General features: G+C 45.1%; 1 protein-coding gene across 3 annotated transcripts in view; it reads left to right on the top strand.

Annotated features, from left to right (window-relative positions):
* The window catches only part of Ap2a2 (adaptor related protein complex 2 subunit alpha 2), a 73,114-nt gene that overhangs the window by 25,853 nt on the left and 32,236 nt on the right, over window positions 1–15,025 (top strand). For all 3 annotated transcript variants that reach the window (XM_052714691.1, XM_052714692.1, XM_052714693.1), the window contains 3 exons: window positions 1,044–1,112; window positions 12,199–12,341; window positions 13,701–13,894. In XM_052714691.1, coding sequence (XP_052570651.1) covers window positions 1,044–1,112; window positions 12,199–12,341; window positions 13,701–13,894 — 406 coding nt within the window. The remainder of the gene's footprint in view (window positions 1–1,043; window positions 1,113–12,198; window positions 12,342–13,700; window positions 13,895–15,025) is intronic.

Raw genomic sequence — 15,025 nt, 5'->3', positions numbered from 1 at the left:
TTTAAAGTTTTCATTTTATTTATTAATATTGCATGTGTGTAAGGAGTGTGATGTGCATGTAGAGGCCAGAGGACAGACAACTGGAGCCAGTTCTCACCTTCTACCTTTACCTGGGTTTCTGGGGATCAGTCTCAGATTGCCAGGCTTGTCCAGCAAGTGCCCTACCCACTGTGCTGCCTTCTGGTCCCTTTAAATTGTTTTCTTGCTGTTTCAAAAAGTGTTTTAAACATACAGAAACTTGTTTTTACACAGTTATCCTTACCTGGTAAGATGTGTGGTCCCGGTTAATTTCCCAGCACTCTCCAGACTGATTTACATGCCAGTCCAGGTAAAGTTAAAAGACAGGCATGTAACAAGCCAGTGTTTGTGGAAGGCTGGGTGATGTCTAGCAGTGGATATCACATGTGGAAGTTTGACTGTCACGAAGTAGCTGTTCTTCCATTTCTTCTAATTTCATGTTGTGTTGGGGGCAGACTTGCTAGGTTTTACAGGATTGTGAGTTTCATGAGAGAAGACAGTTGGAAGCCTGTGGGTTAAACTGTTATTTCATCTGTGCTCCTGGAAGTCAGCTTCTGTGAGCTATAGCTGATGGCTTACTGGGGAAGCCCTCAGTGGGTGCTGTGGGTACTTTCTAGCCTCAGAGCTACGGCCCCAGGTAGGAAAGAATTGAACCAGTGGTGTAGTGCACCCCTTGGGAGGTGCTGTGGACCTGGGTCATCACTGTCCTGATGGGGTACTCGCCTTGCTGTGATTATGCTAGGCTAGTCAACTAGGGTCTTGGGTTCTGCTTCTGGTCTTGAAGCAGTTTACTTCATTCCTTGGTCTTGCCTCCTGTCTTCCAGTTATGAGGCTGAGTGGAGACCCCAGGGCTTTGTCTGAGTTCATGTCCCATGTAGTTAGACATCCATGTGCCTCACAGCCCTTCCCCACCCCAGCACCACTGAAAACCATGGTTCTGGCATCAGTTCTCAGGGTGGGTCCTAGCAGGAATGAGTGCTTCTTTAGAGGCCATGAAACAATGTGTTTATATTCTTTTTTCCTAGGTAAAAGTAAAGAAGCTGAAATAAAGAGGATAAACAAGGAACTGGCAAATATTAGATCAAAATTTAAAGGTAAGTGCTGCTCTTTCCTACAACATAGTAAGGACCTTGTGATGATTGTTGATCTTCAGTGTCAGCCTGATGAGGTCTGGAATCCATCTGGGCATGTCTGTGAGGGATCTAGATTAGGTTCATTGAAGAAGGAAGACACCCTAAATGTGTATGGTACCATTTCATGGGTTGAGGTCCTGGACTGAATTAAAAGAAGAAAGTGAGCTGACTACATCCCTCCAGCTTCAAGAGTGTTCCCAGTTCAGCCCTAGTGATCCCTGCTTATAGAAGCAAGTGTGCACAGGAGATTAGTGATGCTTAGGTCTGTCTGTGGGTTCATCTTACTTGTTTTCTGACTGGATGCAGTGTGACCAGCCACCTCAAGTTCCTTCACTGACTTCATCATGATGGACAGACCCTTGAATTGTGAACCAAAATAAACCCTCCCTGAAATTGCTTTTGTTAGGTGTTTCTGTTGCAACTATCAGAAAAGTGAGAAAGACAGAGACCGTCTTAACATTCTTTTGTTTGCTTGTGTTTCCAGACAGGGTTTCTCTGTGTAGCCCTGGCTGTCCTGGATCTCGCTCTGTAGACCAGGCTGGGCTCCAACTCATAGAGATCCTCCTGCTTCTACCTCCCTGGAGTGCTGGGATTAAAGGTGTGTACCACCACCACCCAGCTTTTAACATTTCTTTAAAACTCCTGAAACACATCAAGTTTTTAGTATAGTGCACCCAGCCACTGCGGGATCCAGGCAGCAAGAATAGCTTGTGTTGAGTTGGGTGGCCAGCCCTTCCTAGCTGCGATATTGTTCCTTCCCTGGGGGGTGGAAATAACACTGACCTGGTGTCTTGTCTGGAAAGTGCTGCTCAGCACTATGCTGAGGTGGAGCTGCCTTGACAGGCCAGGGATCCCTGGGTACCGATGTCTGTTAAATACACTGAAGGCCCTTGCTGTTGTTTATCTGAAGTGTGACGAATAACCCCAGTGTATCTGCCCTGTCAGTTGAAGTCATGCTGCTTCTGTTAAAAAGGTATGTGCTTCTCTGAGCACTCTTACCTTGAAACACTGCACACAACAGAGCACAGGCTTAGACTCCGGTCTGCAGGACCTTTGGGGAAGCCCAGCTAACTCTCTAAGTTGAGCGTGCTTTAACCATGAGAATAGCTGTAATTTCCTCGAAATGATGAGTAGAGGAGAAGCTTGGAGAGGTGCAAGGTCAGTGTTAGCCTTGTGGTCTCCTAGAATCTCAGGATTGGCATCCTCAGGGGCCTTGAAAGTGGCATTTCTGGATGATAAGGCAGTGTGAAAACTAGTAGAATTTAAATTATTACTTGTCAGAGTATTTGCTGTTGAGCTGGCAAAGTATGAAATTTGAGTATTTTAAACAGACCTCTGAAAGTCCTGACACTGTACATGCAGTGACTCTCTTGTATTTTTGGGAGTCTGTCACTCATTGCTTTGTAAGGGGTGGAGCTGCCCATTTTTGCTTCTCTGCAGGTTGGGGAATGCTAATGGTTGGTTATCCCAATGCAGAACCCAGGATGGGGTTGCAATGCCGAAGATTTATCGAGGATACACAGTACACTATAATGTAGAGGGAGGTCGTGGGCAGAAATACTGATTGATAGTCACCTGTATCCCACTGGGGAGCTGTGGAGTCAGGCCCGCCTCTGGGGCCTTAGGTCATCCATGCTCAGGCTCAGGCAAAATTGAGCAGAGTTGGACACAGCCACCCCTCCAGCTCTCATGTGCTGGCAGCTCTCGGCCCTCACTGAAGTACCTGTGTCTGCTGCTCTAACTATGTTATATGAGCAAATGCATATTGCTTGCTCACTTGATAAAAGATGAGCACCATACTTTTTGTTTGTTTGTTTTTTTGAAACAGAATTTCTCTGTGTAGCTTTGTGCCTTTCCTGGAATTTACTCTGTAGCCCAGGCTGGCCTCCAAATCACAGAGATCCGCCTGCCTCTGCCTCCCGAGTGCTGGGATTAAAGGCGTGTGCCACCACTGCCCGGCACATTTTTAATCTATATAATTAATGCAGAGTTTGTGACTTTCAAAGTGGGAAGGATTAAATTTGGATGTTGAAATAAGAAAAATTATTATTATTATTATTATTATTATTATTATTATTATTATTATATATTTTGTTTGTTTTTCGAGACAGGGTTTCTCTGTGTAACAGTTTTGGCTGTCCTAGAACTCCATTTGTAGACCAGGCTGGCCTTGAACTCAGAGAGATCCATCTGCCTCTGCCTCCCAAGTGCTGGGATTAAAGACATGAGCTACCACTGCTGGCTGAAAAATTATTGTTTTACCCTTTATCCGCCCAGCTGAAACATTATTTTTTATTCTGTGTGTATGGGTGTTTTGCCTGCATGTGTGTTTGTGCACCATGTGTGTGCCTGCTGCCTACAAAGGCAAGAAGAGGGCATCAGATCCCCTGATGCCCTGAATTAGAATTAGATGGTAGTGAGCTGCTAGGTGGATGCTAGGAATTGAACCTGGGTCCTCTGGAAGAATAGCTAGTGCTCTTAACCACTGAACCATCTCTCCATCTCCAAATGTTTATATTTTTGTCAGTTTTAATATCAATAATCTAATTTGTTCATGTGTAAGTTAAAGATTAAAGACTTTGGGGCCTGAGAGATGGCTCATTGGTTATGGGTACTTCCCCAGCTTGACAACCATCCCTGGAACTCACATTGTAGGGGCAGAGAACTGAGTTCTGTAAGTAAGTTGCTTTCTGACCTACACATGTGCACCCTGGCATGTGTGCTCCCTCATGCACACACACACACAAACAGAAAATGAACAAATGTTAAAAAAGAGATTAAGGAGTTTGGCTGGGGCCATAGTGTTCCCCTGACATAGTACAAAGTCCTAGATTTGAATCCTAGCTCCCCTCCCCCCAAAAAAAAAAAAGAAAATCAAGGGAGGTGTTGTTAAATTATCCATTCTATAAACATTGTTGTGGAACTAGGAAGTCTTGGGAAACTGAGCTGTCCTGTGCAGGAAGGAAGGCACTCCTGTGCATTGACGAAATAGAAAGTCTGTGTCTGTTCTTGGTGAGCCTGTGGCTCAGATGTCCCCTCTGGTCAGAGGAGTCCAGTTGGCTTAGTCTGCACTGCTTGGAAGCCTGCAGTAGATGGTACCTCCTGAGTCCAAGTTTCCTTCCTTCCTTCCTTTCTTGATTTTATTATTATTATTATTATTATTATTATTATTATTATTTAGACAGACGGTCTCTGTGTAGCCCTTGCTGTCCTAGAACATGCTCACTCTGTAGACCAGGCTGTCCTTGAACTCACAGATATCTGTCTGTCTCTGCCTCTCAAGTGCTGGGATTAAAGGTGTGTGCTATCACACCTGGCATTAATGGCTCACTGAAAAAAGTAAATAGACACAGATGAAGCTAACTTTGATAGCATACTCTGTGTAGCCCAGGTGTTGCACAAATCTTGATTGGTCTTATAATAAAAACCTGGAGCCAGATATCGGGGTAAATGCTGAAAGATCAGAGGAAACAAGCCACAGCCACTTCTCACCTCATCAACCCCTCAAGCTGAAAGGGGAAGATCCTGTCTCCTCCCGCCTTACATGCCTTTCTCCACCCAGCCATACCACTTCCTGTCTCAACCTTCCTAGTGCTGGGATTAATGGCGTGCATGCTTCCCAAATACTGGGAGCAAAGGCATGAGATCCCAAGTGCTGGGACTAAAGGTGTGGGCCACCACTGTCTGGCCTCTATGTTTAATCTAGTGGTTGGCTCTGTCCTCTGATCTTCAGGCAAATTTTATTTGTTAGAGTACAAACAAAATATCATCACACCCAGGCTTCTGAATTGTCGCTGCAACATGTTATTGACAGCAAACATTGCAGAGGTGTACTCTGTTTTTTCATGTAACTCTTTGACACCGCTTATGTTTCTTTCACATTTGGAACCCGTCTCCATGCGGACCCACTGCCTCCCCAGGTGTCTGACGGCATGGGAGGCTTGTGCAGGTGGCGTGTGCCACCTCTGCTGAATACCACAGGAGACCAGTCCTGCCCTTGGAAGTCAGCTGAGGAGTAGACAGTGTTCCAGGACCTTCTGAGAGCATCAGAGCATCAAAAAGAAACATTCCTAGGGTACCCAGGAGGAGGCTATGGCTTGTGAGGCCAGGACCAGCACTGTTTGCCTTTCCCTTACTACCCTGAGAAAGGGAGTCCAGACACAGCCGTTTGGGTGGCGTTAAGGACTTTAGAAATGCACTTTTGGTTGTCAGCTGGGGTAGGCTATAGCTGACATCTGGTAGGCAGAGGCTAGAGGCTTTGGACACCCATAGGACATAGCTCCTTCCTACCAAGAAATACCTGACTCAGAATATCGGGAACCCCCAGTGTAGAGGGATCAAAGTCAAAGTCTGGAGCCCACCAGATTGGAGACCCTCTTCTACATCAAACCAAAATCCCCGTAGAGCTCTGGAACTGGGCCCATTGGCCTCTCCCAGACTGCAACTGGGCTCTGTTGGCATGTGGCACTGCACACACACACACAGCCTCACACCTAGACTTGCGTTGAGGTGAGGAACACAGTCCATTTGGTAGGAAAGTGTTATCTCCCTGACCTGGATGCAGTTGGTTTAAATATGCTCTTTAGTGTGTGGGCAGAGAGAACAAGGGTGCTCAGAGAAACGAGATCCTGTGAGCCAGAGCCCAGAGACCCAAGAGACGGAGTCATGAAGACTTTTAAGTCAGGTTCATGTTACAGTGAACTAGGTTTACAGCATTTGGAGGGTTAGAAGACAGACTCGATAGGAAACTGCACAAGTGTCAGAAGTGAGGACAGACTTTGAAATAAGACCAGTTGCAGTAACTTAAATATGTAGTGGATGGCTGTGGGGACAGAGGGTAATTTAAGAGAACTTTGGTGTTCTGGAAGGCTAGTCAGATAAAAACTGTAGCTCTGAGGGAGGAAAAGATGGTGGCTAGACGGTGGGAGGTACAGACTGGAGTTGATGCCTGGAAGGTTGCTTGGTGTCTTGGAGGAACCCGGTGGGAGTGGGCAGCTCTGATGGATAGACTTTAGAAAACTAAGAGTCTATGGAAGAAGTAGAATAGGTAAAAGAACCTCCACTGACTGTGTTAGCATACACTGTGTAGGTTCAAAGACAGATGCTCTGAGCAGTGAGGGCAGAGGGCCTGTCTCCACAGCAGCTGTGCAAGGCTGGCAGCTTTGGAGCAGGAACAGCAGGGAGCAGGAAGAAGGACGATAAGTCCAGACATTGAGGAAGTCCATTCTAGGGGTGACTCTGGGAAAAATGTCTTATTTTTTTTTTTTTTTAAAAACAAAGCTCAAGGAAAAGAGGATTTAAAACAACAACAACAGGAGTGGGGAGGAGGAGGGAAGTAGGAGGGAGGAAGAGAGAGGACAGGAGAAAGTGCGAGCTTGCATATACAAACACTTGTAAAACTCAGGAGGCTGAGGCAGGAGAATTGCCAGTTCAAGGCCAGTCTGGGTGTTATAGTGAGACCTTGTCTCAAAAAATGAAATAAGGCTGAAGAGATGGCTCAGTGGTTAAGAGTCTTGCTCTTCCAGAGTACCTGGGTTTAATTTGATTCCTAGCACCCATGTGGTTGCTCACAACCATTTGTTTCAGGGGATCCAGCATCCTTTTCTGGGATTGAATGCACGTGATGATGCATGCAGGCAAAATATCCATACTCATAAAACAAAATAAACCAAATAATAAGTCTAGGCATGGTGGCACATACCTTTAATCCCAGCACTTGGGAGGCAGAGGCAGGTGGATCTCTGAATTTGAGGCCAGTCTGGTCTACATGGAAGCAAGTTCCAGGCCAGCCAGTAACACATAGTGAGACCCCATCTCAAGAAAAACAACCTCTTCAAAACTCTAAAATAATAATAATAATAGTAATATAATAATAAAGCTTAAAAAGATGTTTTAAAGACAAAATGGAAGAATTTCCTAACAGCAGGCCTCTCTGATAGAGGAACTTTTACAGACTCATGATTCCAAGTACAAGGTCAGTTACACAGAAAGGAATGATAAAGCAGAGGATGCTGGGTAAATTTAGATGGTGATTGTGTATAGTAATGATGTCTTGTGTGGGGTTTAAAGTCTATGTAGAAATTAAGTCCTTGATAGCAAGCAGATAAAACGTGAGCAGTGAACATTGGAGAGTTGAATCTGTATCTGTTTATTTTTATGGCAGTCTAAACTTACTGAATGATTGATGCTGAGTTATGCAAAAGGGCACTACTTTAATTAAGACTTAGGACCAGGCTGGTCTAGAAGGACCAAACTGGCCTAGAAAATGTGATGTTATGAAGGTTGACTTTGAACTTCTAACTCTCCTCCACCCTAGTTCTGCCACACCTGGTTTCTGTAGGGGATCTGTGGGATCAAACCCAGGTCTTCCTTCTATCAATGAGTTATGTTTTCAGCCCTTTTCGTTCACACTTGGCCACCTCAAAATAGTTATAACATTGAGTTGGTCGACTTAAATAGAGTGGTTCTCAGCTAGACATACAATATTTAAATTTTTTTAATGAGACATGATCTAGGAAAGCTTCAAATTTGCTATGCAGCCAAGGCTGGCCTTGAACTTTAGATCCTCTCGCCTCTTGCCAAGTGTTGGACTTACAGGTGTGCCGCTATGCCACAGGAATATTACTGTAAGTTCAAGGCCATCCTGGGCTACATAGTGTGTTGCAGGCCAGCCTGGGATATAGAATGAGGCTTTGTTTCACTCATCACCCCTCCAAAAGTTACACATGTGAAACCTTCACTAACAGGCAGAAACACCAAACCTGCATATTTGATGTTGCAAACCATATCTGTGCATGAGCAAGCCAGGGATTCATAGTAGGAGTCCATAGCTGTACAAGCCTGAGAGTGAGTTATAGGAATTGTGAAATTATTAAAACATCATTCTGGAAATAAGTACTTCTTATTGTAGCCTCCCGCTGTTCACAACTACAAATACTGTTCCCTATGTAAACAAAAAAGGAACGGGGAGATTTGAAGAGTCTGGATGAGGAGTTAGGATGGCCTAGAACCCACAGAGATCCATCTGCCTCTGTAGAGGTTCTGAGTGCTGGGATTATAGGTGAGCACCGCCATGTCTGGCTGGGATTTTCTTAAATTAACATTGTGGTACTTTTAAGATTTACCATTTTAAGCCGGGCGGTGGGAGTGCCTTTAATCCCAGCACTTGGGAGGCAGAGGCAGGCAGATCTATATGAGTTTGAGGCTAGCCTGGGCTACAGAGTGAGTTCCAGGACAGCCAGGGCTACACAGAGAAACCATGTCTTAAACAAACAAACAAACAAACAAACAAAAAACAAAACAACAACAAAAAAAACCAAAAAACAGAAAACATAAAAACCAAAAACAACAATAAAAGATTTTTTTTTTTTTTTTTTTTTTTTTTGGTTTTTCGAGACAGGGTTTCTCTTTGTGCCTTTCCTGGAACTTACTCTGTAGCCCAGGCTGGCCTCGAACTCACAGAGATCCACCTGCCTCTGCCTCCCGAGTGCTGGGATTAAAGGCGTGCACCACCACCGCCCGGCAATAAAAAACTTTTACCATTTTACTCTCCTGCTGTGGGATGTCTTTCTGTATGCTGTATGTGTTGCTCTGATTGGTTGATAAATAAAGCTGTTTGGTCAATGATGAGGCAGAATAAGGTTAGGCGGTATATTCGAGCTGGAGAGAAGAGAAGAAAGGAGAGTGGGGCAGATAGCAGCCTGCTGCCAAAGGAGGAATAAGATGCCAGCAGACTGGTAATGCCACAGCCACGTGGCAACATATAGATTAATAGGAATGGGTTAATTTAAGTTGAAAGAGCTAGCTAGCAAGAAGCCTGCCATAGATTATACAGTTGGTAATTAATATAAGCCTCTGAGTGATTATTTTATAAGCGTCTGCGAGACTGCAGGGTTGGGCGGAACCTGAGAAACTACAGTCTCTCTAGTATAAAGTATGGAGCGTTCTGGTGGGTGAAGATTGTCTCTCAGCAGTAATAATGGATGGATGTAGGCTTTGACCTTATAAGCTAAGGTCTATGACTAAGAGTAATGTTCTAAGACTATGATACAGGTAAAAGTCTGTGATTAGAATGTAGCTGATACAGTGGTATTTCTCCACTGGTTCAAGGTTACCAGCACAGGAAGTCTATTTAAGATGATGGTAGGTTTGAGGCTGGAGATTTGGGTCTATTGCTCAAGTGCTTTTCTAGCTCACACAAAGTCCCAGATATGATTCCTAGCACCACATGAAACCAGGCATGGTGGTGCTAACCTATAAGCCCAGCATTTAAGAAGTAAAGGCAGGAAGATTAGAATTTCAAGGTTATCCTCTGCTACATAGCGAGTTTGAGACTAGCTTGAGTCACATGAGATCTTGTTTCAAAAAAAAAAAAAAAGGTAGCAGTTTGTGTACTTACGCATGCTCAGAGGTCAGAAGGGGGTGTTGAAGCCTTCATATGTAGACTTACATGTGTTTTCAGAACACCCATTTTGTTACATGGGTCTAGAATCTGAATGCCGGTCCTCTTGAGTACCCTGTAAGGACCCGCCACAGTTGAGCCATCCCTCCAGCCTGATCATGGTAGGTTTAACAGAATTGGATGCTTGTCTTGTTTAATTGGGCATCAGAGCTACAATGTATTTAGTCTATTAAAGAAGCAGACAAGATGACTTTGACTTTCATAGGCCTTTCCAGACTCTGGAGGTTTTCTGTCAATTTACCACACTAGATTGTAAAAAATTTCATTAACTTTTATTTTTGGTTTTGCAGAAGAGTCTATGAATACGTACTGTTCATTGCCTTGCTAGATTTTGACGAGTTCCTTTCCTGCAGCTTTTTCATCGTCCATCCAGGTCACATTGCAACCAAACAGGAGGATGTGATTGACACATCTTCAGTGTCTTTTTAAAAAGTTTTCATTTTAGTTGGGTGGTGGTGGCACATGCTTTTAATTCTAGCAATTGAGAGGCAGAGGCAGGGGGTTCTCTGAGTTTGAGGCCAGCTTGGTTTACAGAGTGAATTCCAGGATAGCCAGGGATACACAGAGAAACCCTGTCTTGAAAAAAAAAAAGAAAAACCAAAAAAAAATTTAATTTTTATTATTTTTAATTATGTGTGAGTGTTTTTATGTGGGGATGCCTGCAGGGGCTAGAAGTGTTGGATCCTCTTGGAACTGGAGTTAGAGGTAGTTGTGAGCTGCCTGATGTGGTGCTGGGAATGAACTCTGGTCCTCTGGAAGAGCAGTGCATGCTCTCTTAACCCCTGAGCCATCTCTCCAGCCTCATCCTCTGTGTCTTTAACTCAGTTTGCTCTCTGAGATCCTGTATTGTGATAGAATAAATGAAAGCAAAGCTTCATTCATGTTTCATGTGCAAATAAATCTCTCATCGGTTTAAACTGTTCTGCTCTCTGTGTGCTACAGTGTTTGAGCACGGCCTGCCACAGGTAGTTATCTCCTTCTATTATGTGGTACCAGGGATTGAACTCAGGTCATCAGGCTTGCATTAGATGCTTTTACCTGCTGACATTTCACTGTTCCTAGTCTTGCTATATTCAGGCTGGCCTTTACTTACTATATAGCTGAGGCTGGCCTTGAATTTCCTGATTCTCCTGCGTCTACCTCTTGAGTTCTTAGATTACAGTCATGTGCTACCATGCTTAACTTCCTGATCTATAGTCTTTGAGGCATACCTCAAAATGGAATTTATTAATTTACTTTTTTTTTTGATAGTGGGGTAAAACCCAGATGAGCCACAGCTGTAACCTGATAATACTTTTAACCTTTTGAATAATAACCTTATTTTTATTTATTTATTTTTTTTCGAGACAGGGTCTTTCTGTGTAGCTTTGACACCTGTCCTGGAACTCACTCTGTAGCCCAGGCTGGCCTCGAACTCACAGAAATCCGTCTGCCTCTGCCTCCCGAGTGCTGGGATTAAAGGCGTGCGCCACCACCGCCTGGCCATAACCTTATTTTTTTTGAGACAGGGTCTCACTGTGTAGCCCTGACTAGGCTAGAACTCACTATGTAGACCAGGCTGGCCTCAAATTTGGAAAGACCTGCCTGTCTCTGCCTCCCTGCTATTTATTACTCAGGCCACATACACAGAGCACTGAAGATAGCAATAGGCTGAGGATAAGTAGGAGGTACACCCAGCTAGATAGGACCTCTCAGTGTTTGAGTTTTAACTATATTCTGCTGCTAGAAAGGAAGAATGGTTTCTCAGGGGCTCCACAAAGTCACTTTGAGTTGATCTTTACCCAACATGTAGGGTGTTTGTTCTGGACATCCCTGGAAGGTCCGCAGTCCTATCCACAGAGATGCCACTGCTCAGCCCTTAACAAGCAGAAGGAAAATGTTGCCACTTGGTCTTGACCAGCCACATCCCTTTATATGTATCTTATACTGACTCAGTGTCACCGGAAAGGCCCAGCTCAGTGAGAAGAGTATATGCCAGCACCCCCCTTACTGCTGCAGGTCGGCTCAGGAATATTCCTGTGCCTCCGATGAAGTGAGCTCCAGTACTGATGGCTCTCGGTTACATATGGAGCTTTGTGCTATAGTAAGTCTCCTGTTGGACCTGCTTTGCTGTGATTAGGAGGGAGTTCAGCCATACCACGTGTTCCTGGACTGTGTGTGTGGTTTTATGGCTAGGTGATTTGCCCCATAATTGTTGTGAAATGGAAGATAATTTATAGTAAGTGTATCTGCCTAAGGCAATAAGCCTGTTTAAAGGATTAGCTTGATGGCTTATGCAGGGCTTGCAGATCTATCCCTTTGGGACTTTTGGGGCCAAGGCAGGTTGAAAGAGGTCAAGGCCCCACTGACAGGCACTAGCAGGTCTTCTTAGGTACAGAGCACTAACTGCCAGGTATTCTGGATTCTGGTGTGCACCGTGATTACCGAGTGAGATAGCTGCTCTGCCCGTGTCTGTAGCTGCATGTCTGACTGGAGGCCTGTGCCCTCACTGAGGCCTTTACTGCAGTCTGCTACACTCTGCTACACAGGTCTCTGCCTTCCTCACCTTGCCCACCAGATACAAACTTTTCTTCACCTTTTCTGTAGGTGACAAGGCTCTTGATGGCTACAGTAAAAAGAAGTATGTCTGCAAGTTGCTCTTCATCTTTCTCCTTGGTCATGACATTGACTTTGGACACATGGAAGCTGTGAATCTTCTGAGCTCAAACAGATACACAGAAAAGCAGATTGTGAGTATGATCGAGGGGCAGGGCCCTGTGTCCTGTGTGCATTTTGCAGACTCTCCTCCTTCACTCGGTTCCATATTGGGTACTAACCACCTGTGCTTCTGGCCTGTGTTACTGCCTGGTGCTGGTACCTAGCAGCCATGCCCATTCCAACTTAGTTCTTTGCTTCTAGGGGGCAGTGGTGCCAAGGATGGACTTTGGTGGGGTGGCCTTCTTCCCTCTGTTCTCTGGCTTAGACTGGTAGATTCTCTGTGCTCACACCCCTGTGTCTGCTGCCTACAGGCCTCATTGCCTTTTCACAGGACCTTGGTAATGAGTATAGTGCCAACAGTGACTTTACTGCATGGCCTTTTACATGACTGTCTGAACAGAATCTGTGTCCACAGAGGCAAGAAATAAAGCCATATGGGGTTGGAGAGATGGCTCAGAGGTTAAGAGCACTGGCTGTTCTACCACAGGTCCTGAGTTCAATTCCCAACAACCACATGGTGGTTCACAACCATCTATCATGAGATCTGGTGCCTTCTTCTGGCATACAGGCATACATGCAGACAGAACACTGTATACATAATAAATAAATTGTAAAAAAAAATAAATAAAACTGTAAAAAAGAAAAGAAAAGAAAGAAATCCATAGCCAGTGCTGTCTCTTCCTTCCCCGCCCCTGCACCCGAGTGGGAGGGTCCCTGTTACGCAGGCTGCTCAGACTTGCTTAGGCTTGGTGTTTTAGCTCTACATTCTTTTGTATGTAGTAAGGCTGTTTGTGTTTCAATTAATAGCTTTCTCTTTTGGTTAAAAATTTAACTTAACAGAAATTAAAAAAAAAAAGCCAAATGTCTTAGGATTTTCGTTAAGGAAATTAGCCTTCACATCTTCACCTTGTGACAGGCTGGTGATAGGAGACTGGGTGTGAGCAAGTAGTGGGGTAACAATGGGGATAAACTTGAGAGGAGGGAGAGCAGTAAACTGGGTTTCTGGACAGACATGTATGTTTATTAGTGAATGGTGCCAGGCTTGGTTCTTGCAGTGACAGCCCCCTCCCATTCTGACCTGAGGATGCTGTGGCATCTGGACACAGATGTGTGAGCTACTGAGAGGGAAGTGAGGCTTGGGAAGGACTGAGTGGTCAGGTTTACTTGTGCCTCTCACAATGCACACATTTTAGTGGGAATGTTGCATCAGGGCTGGATGGTAGCAAAAGTGTTGTTCACTGGTATATCGTCTGAATGTGGGCCATCTTCAGGGACCAGACTCTGTGGCACCCATTGGGATGGCACTTGAGGCTTTCCAGGCTTGCTTATATGCGCATTGTGTGTTAGGCTTCTTGTCATAAGCTTTTTGTCCCTGCCTTCTGGGAATACAGGGCTACCTTTTCATCTCTGTATTGGTGAACTCGAACAGCGAACTGATCCGCTTGATTAACAATGCCATCAAGAATGACCTGGCCAGCCGCAACCCTACTTTTATGGGCCTGGCCCTGCACTGCATTGCCAATGTGGGTAGCCGTGAGATGGCAGAGGCCTTCGCTGGAGAGATCCCCAAGATCCTCGTAGCAGGGTATGTATCTGGGTGCTGTTGACAGACAGCATGCTCTTCCTAAACACACTCCACTATGTGTAGTGTGGGATGTCACAAAGTCCTAGTATAGAGCTCAGAGGCACCGCCAGATTCTCTTCCTGAGACCACTGAGATAGCAGATCATAGAAGAAAGCCCTTCTTAGCCCACCAGCCCAGAAAGGACTCCAGCCTTGCATGGACTCCAGGGAGAAAGAAACAAAGTTGTTTGGCATAGCCCTGAGTCTTATCCCTTCCCAGAAGTATTGGGGCAAAGGCTAAGCCCTTGTATCTTGAGAATTTGAATCATCTCTTCCCTCAAGTGGCGCCAAGGGGTTGCTCTGGAAGAGTTTGAAGCAGCCCTGGGCTGTTTTGGGCTTCAAGGTTGGCAGAGGCAAGTCTAGCTTCTGCCTGGTCACATGCTTTATGCTGTTGTCTAGCCAATCAATAGACATAGTAGTTACATTCATCATGGTCCAGGAGACAGATAGGATAGTTGTTAGTGAATTGAAAAGGGTATCAAAGCCCTGGGAGATGTGGCCACACCCCTCTGCTGCCTATGAAGCTGGCATATAGGTAGGGGGTCCCAGAGGTCAGAGCTAGCCTACATTCTCTACTTAGTCAGCTATCTGAGGGGAAATGGATGGGGCTGGCACTGAACAAAGACTCAGAGCATTCACCATTTTCATAGTGGAGGGCCTACTTCTGTTACTAGTAGGTAGAGACCAAAGATGTTACTAAATGTCCTGTGTATGACACAGACACAAAGTAGAGAACAGTGTAGGCCTCTGTCACTGTGTTGTGGTGTAGGAGCTTTAAGCCAGCCTTGGCACCTCAGTCCTGAGTATTGTGAAGCACAGGAGTAGAGGAGCCAGACTGGAGAGAACCGTTCTGTGGAGATGTAGGTGTGGACCATAGGAGATTGATGCAGACAAGCATTACAGAGCTGAGTTGCATTGGGAACTTCAGGTTTATTACTATAGACTGTAAGCAGAAATCATAGAGAACACCAGGGTACTTGAGGTAGGAGATCACAGTGGGTGTTGGCGTAGAGGAAAGGCTAGAGTTCAGACCAGAGAGAAAGGAAGTTGGGCAGACTGCAAGTGTGAGCTGCTAGCAAGGCCTCCCTGGCCT

Source organism: Peromyscus californicus, unplaced genomic scaffold (assembly GCF_007827085.1).
Source record: "Peromyscus californicus insignis strain IS unplaced genomic scaffold, ASM782708v3 Scaffold_4__1_contigs__length_199733344, whole genome shotgun sequence".
In the NCBI taxonomy this organism is placed as follows: domain Eukaryota; kingdom Metazoa; phylum Chordata; class Mammalia; order Rodentia; family Cricetidae; genus Peromyscus; species Peromyscus californicus.
This window is presented reverse-complemented; position numbering and strand designations above follow the sequence as displayed.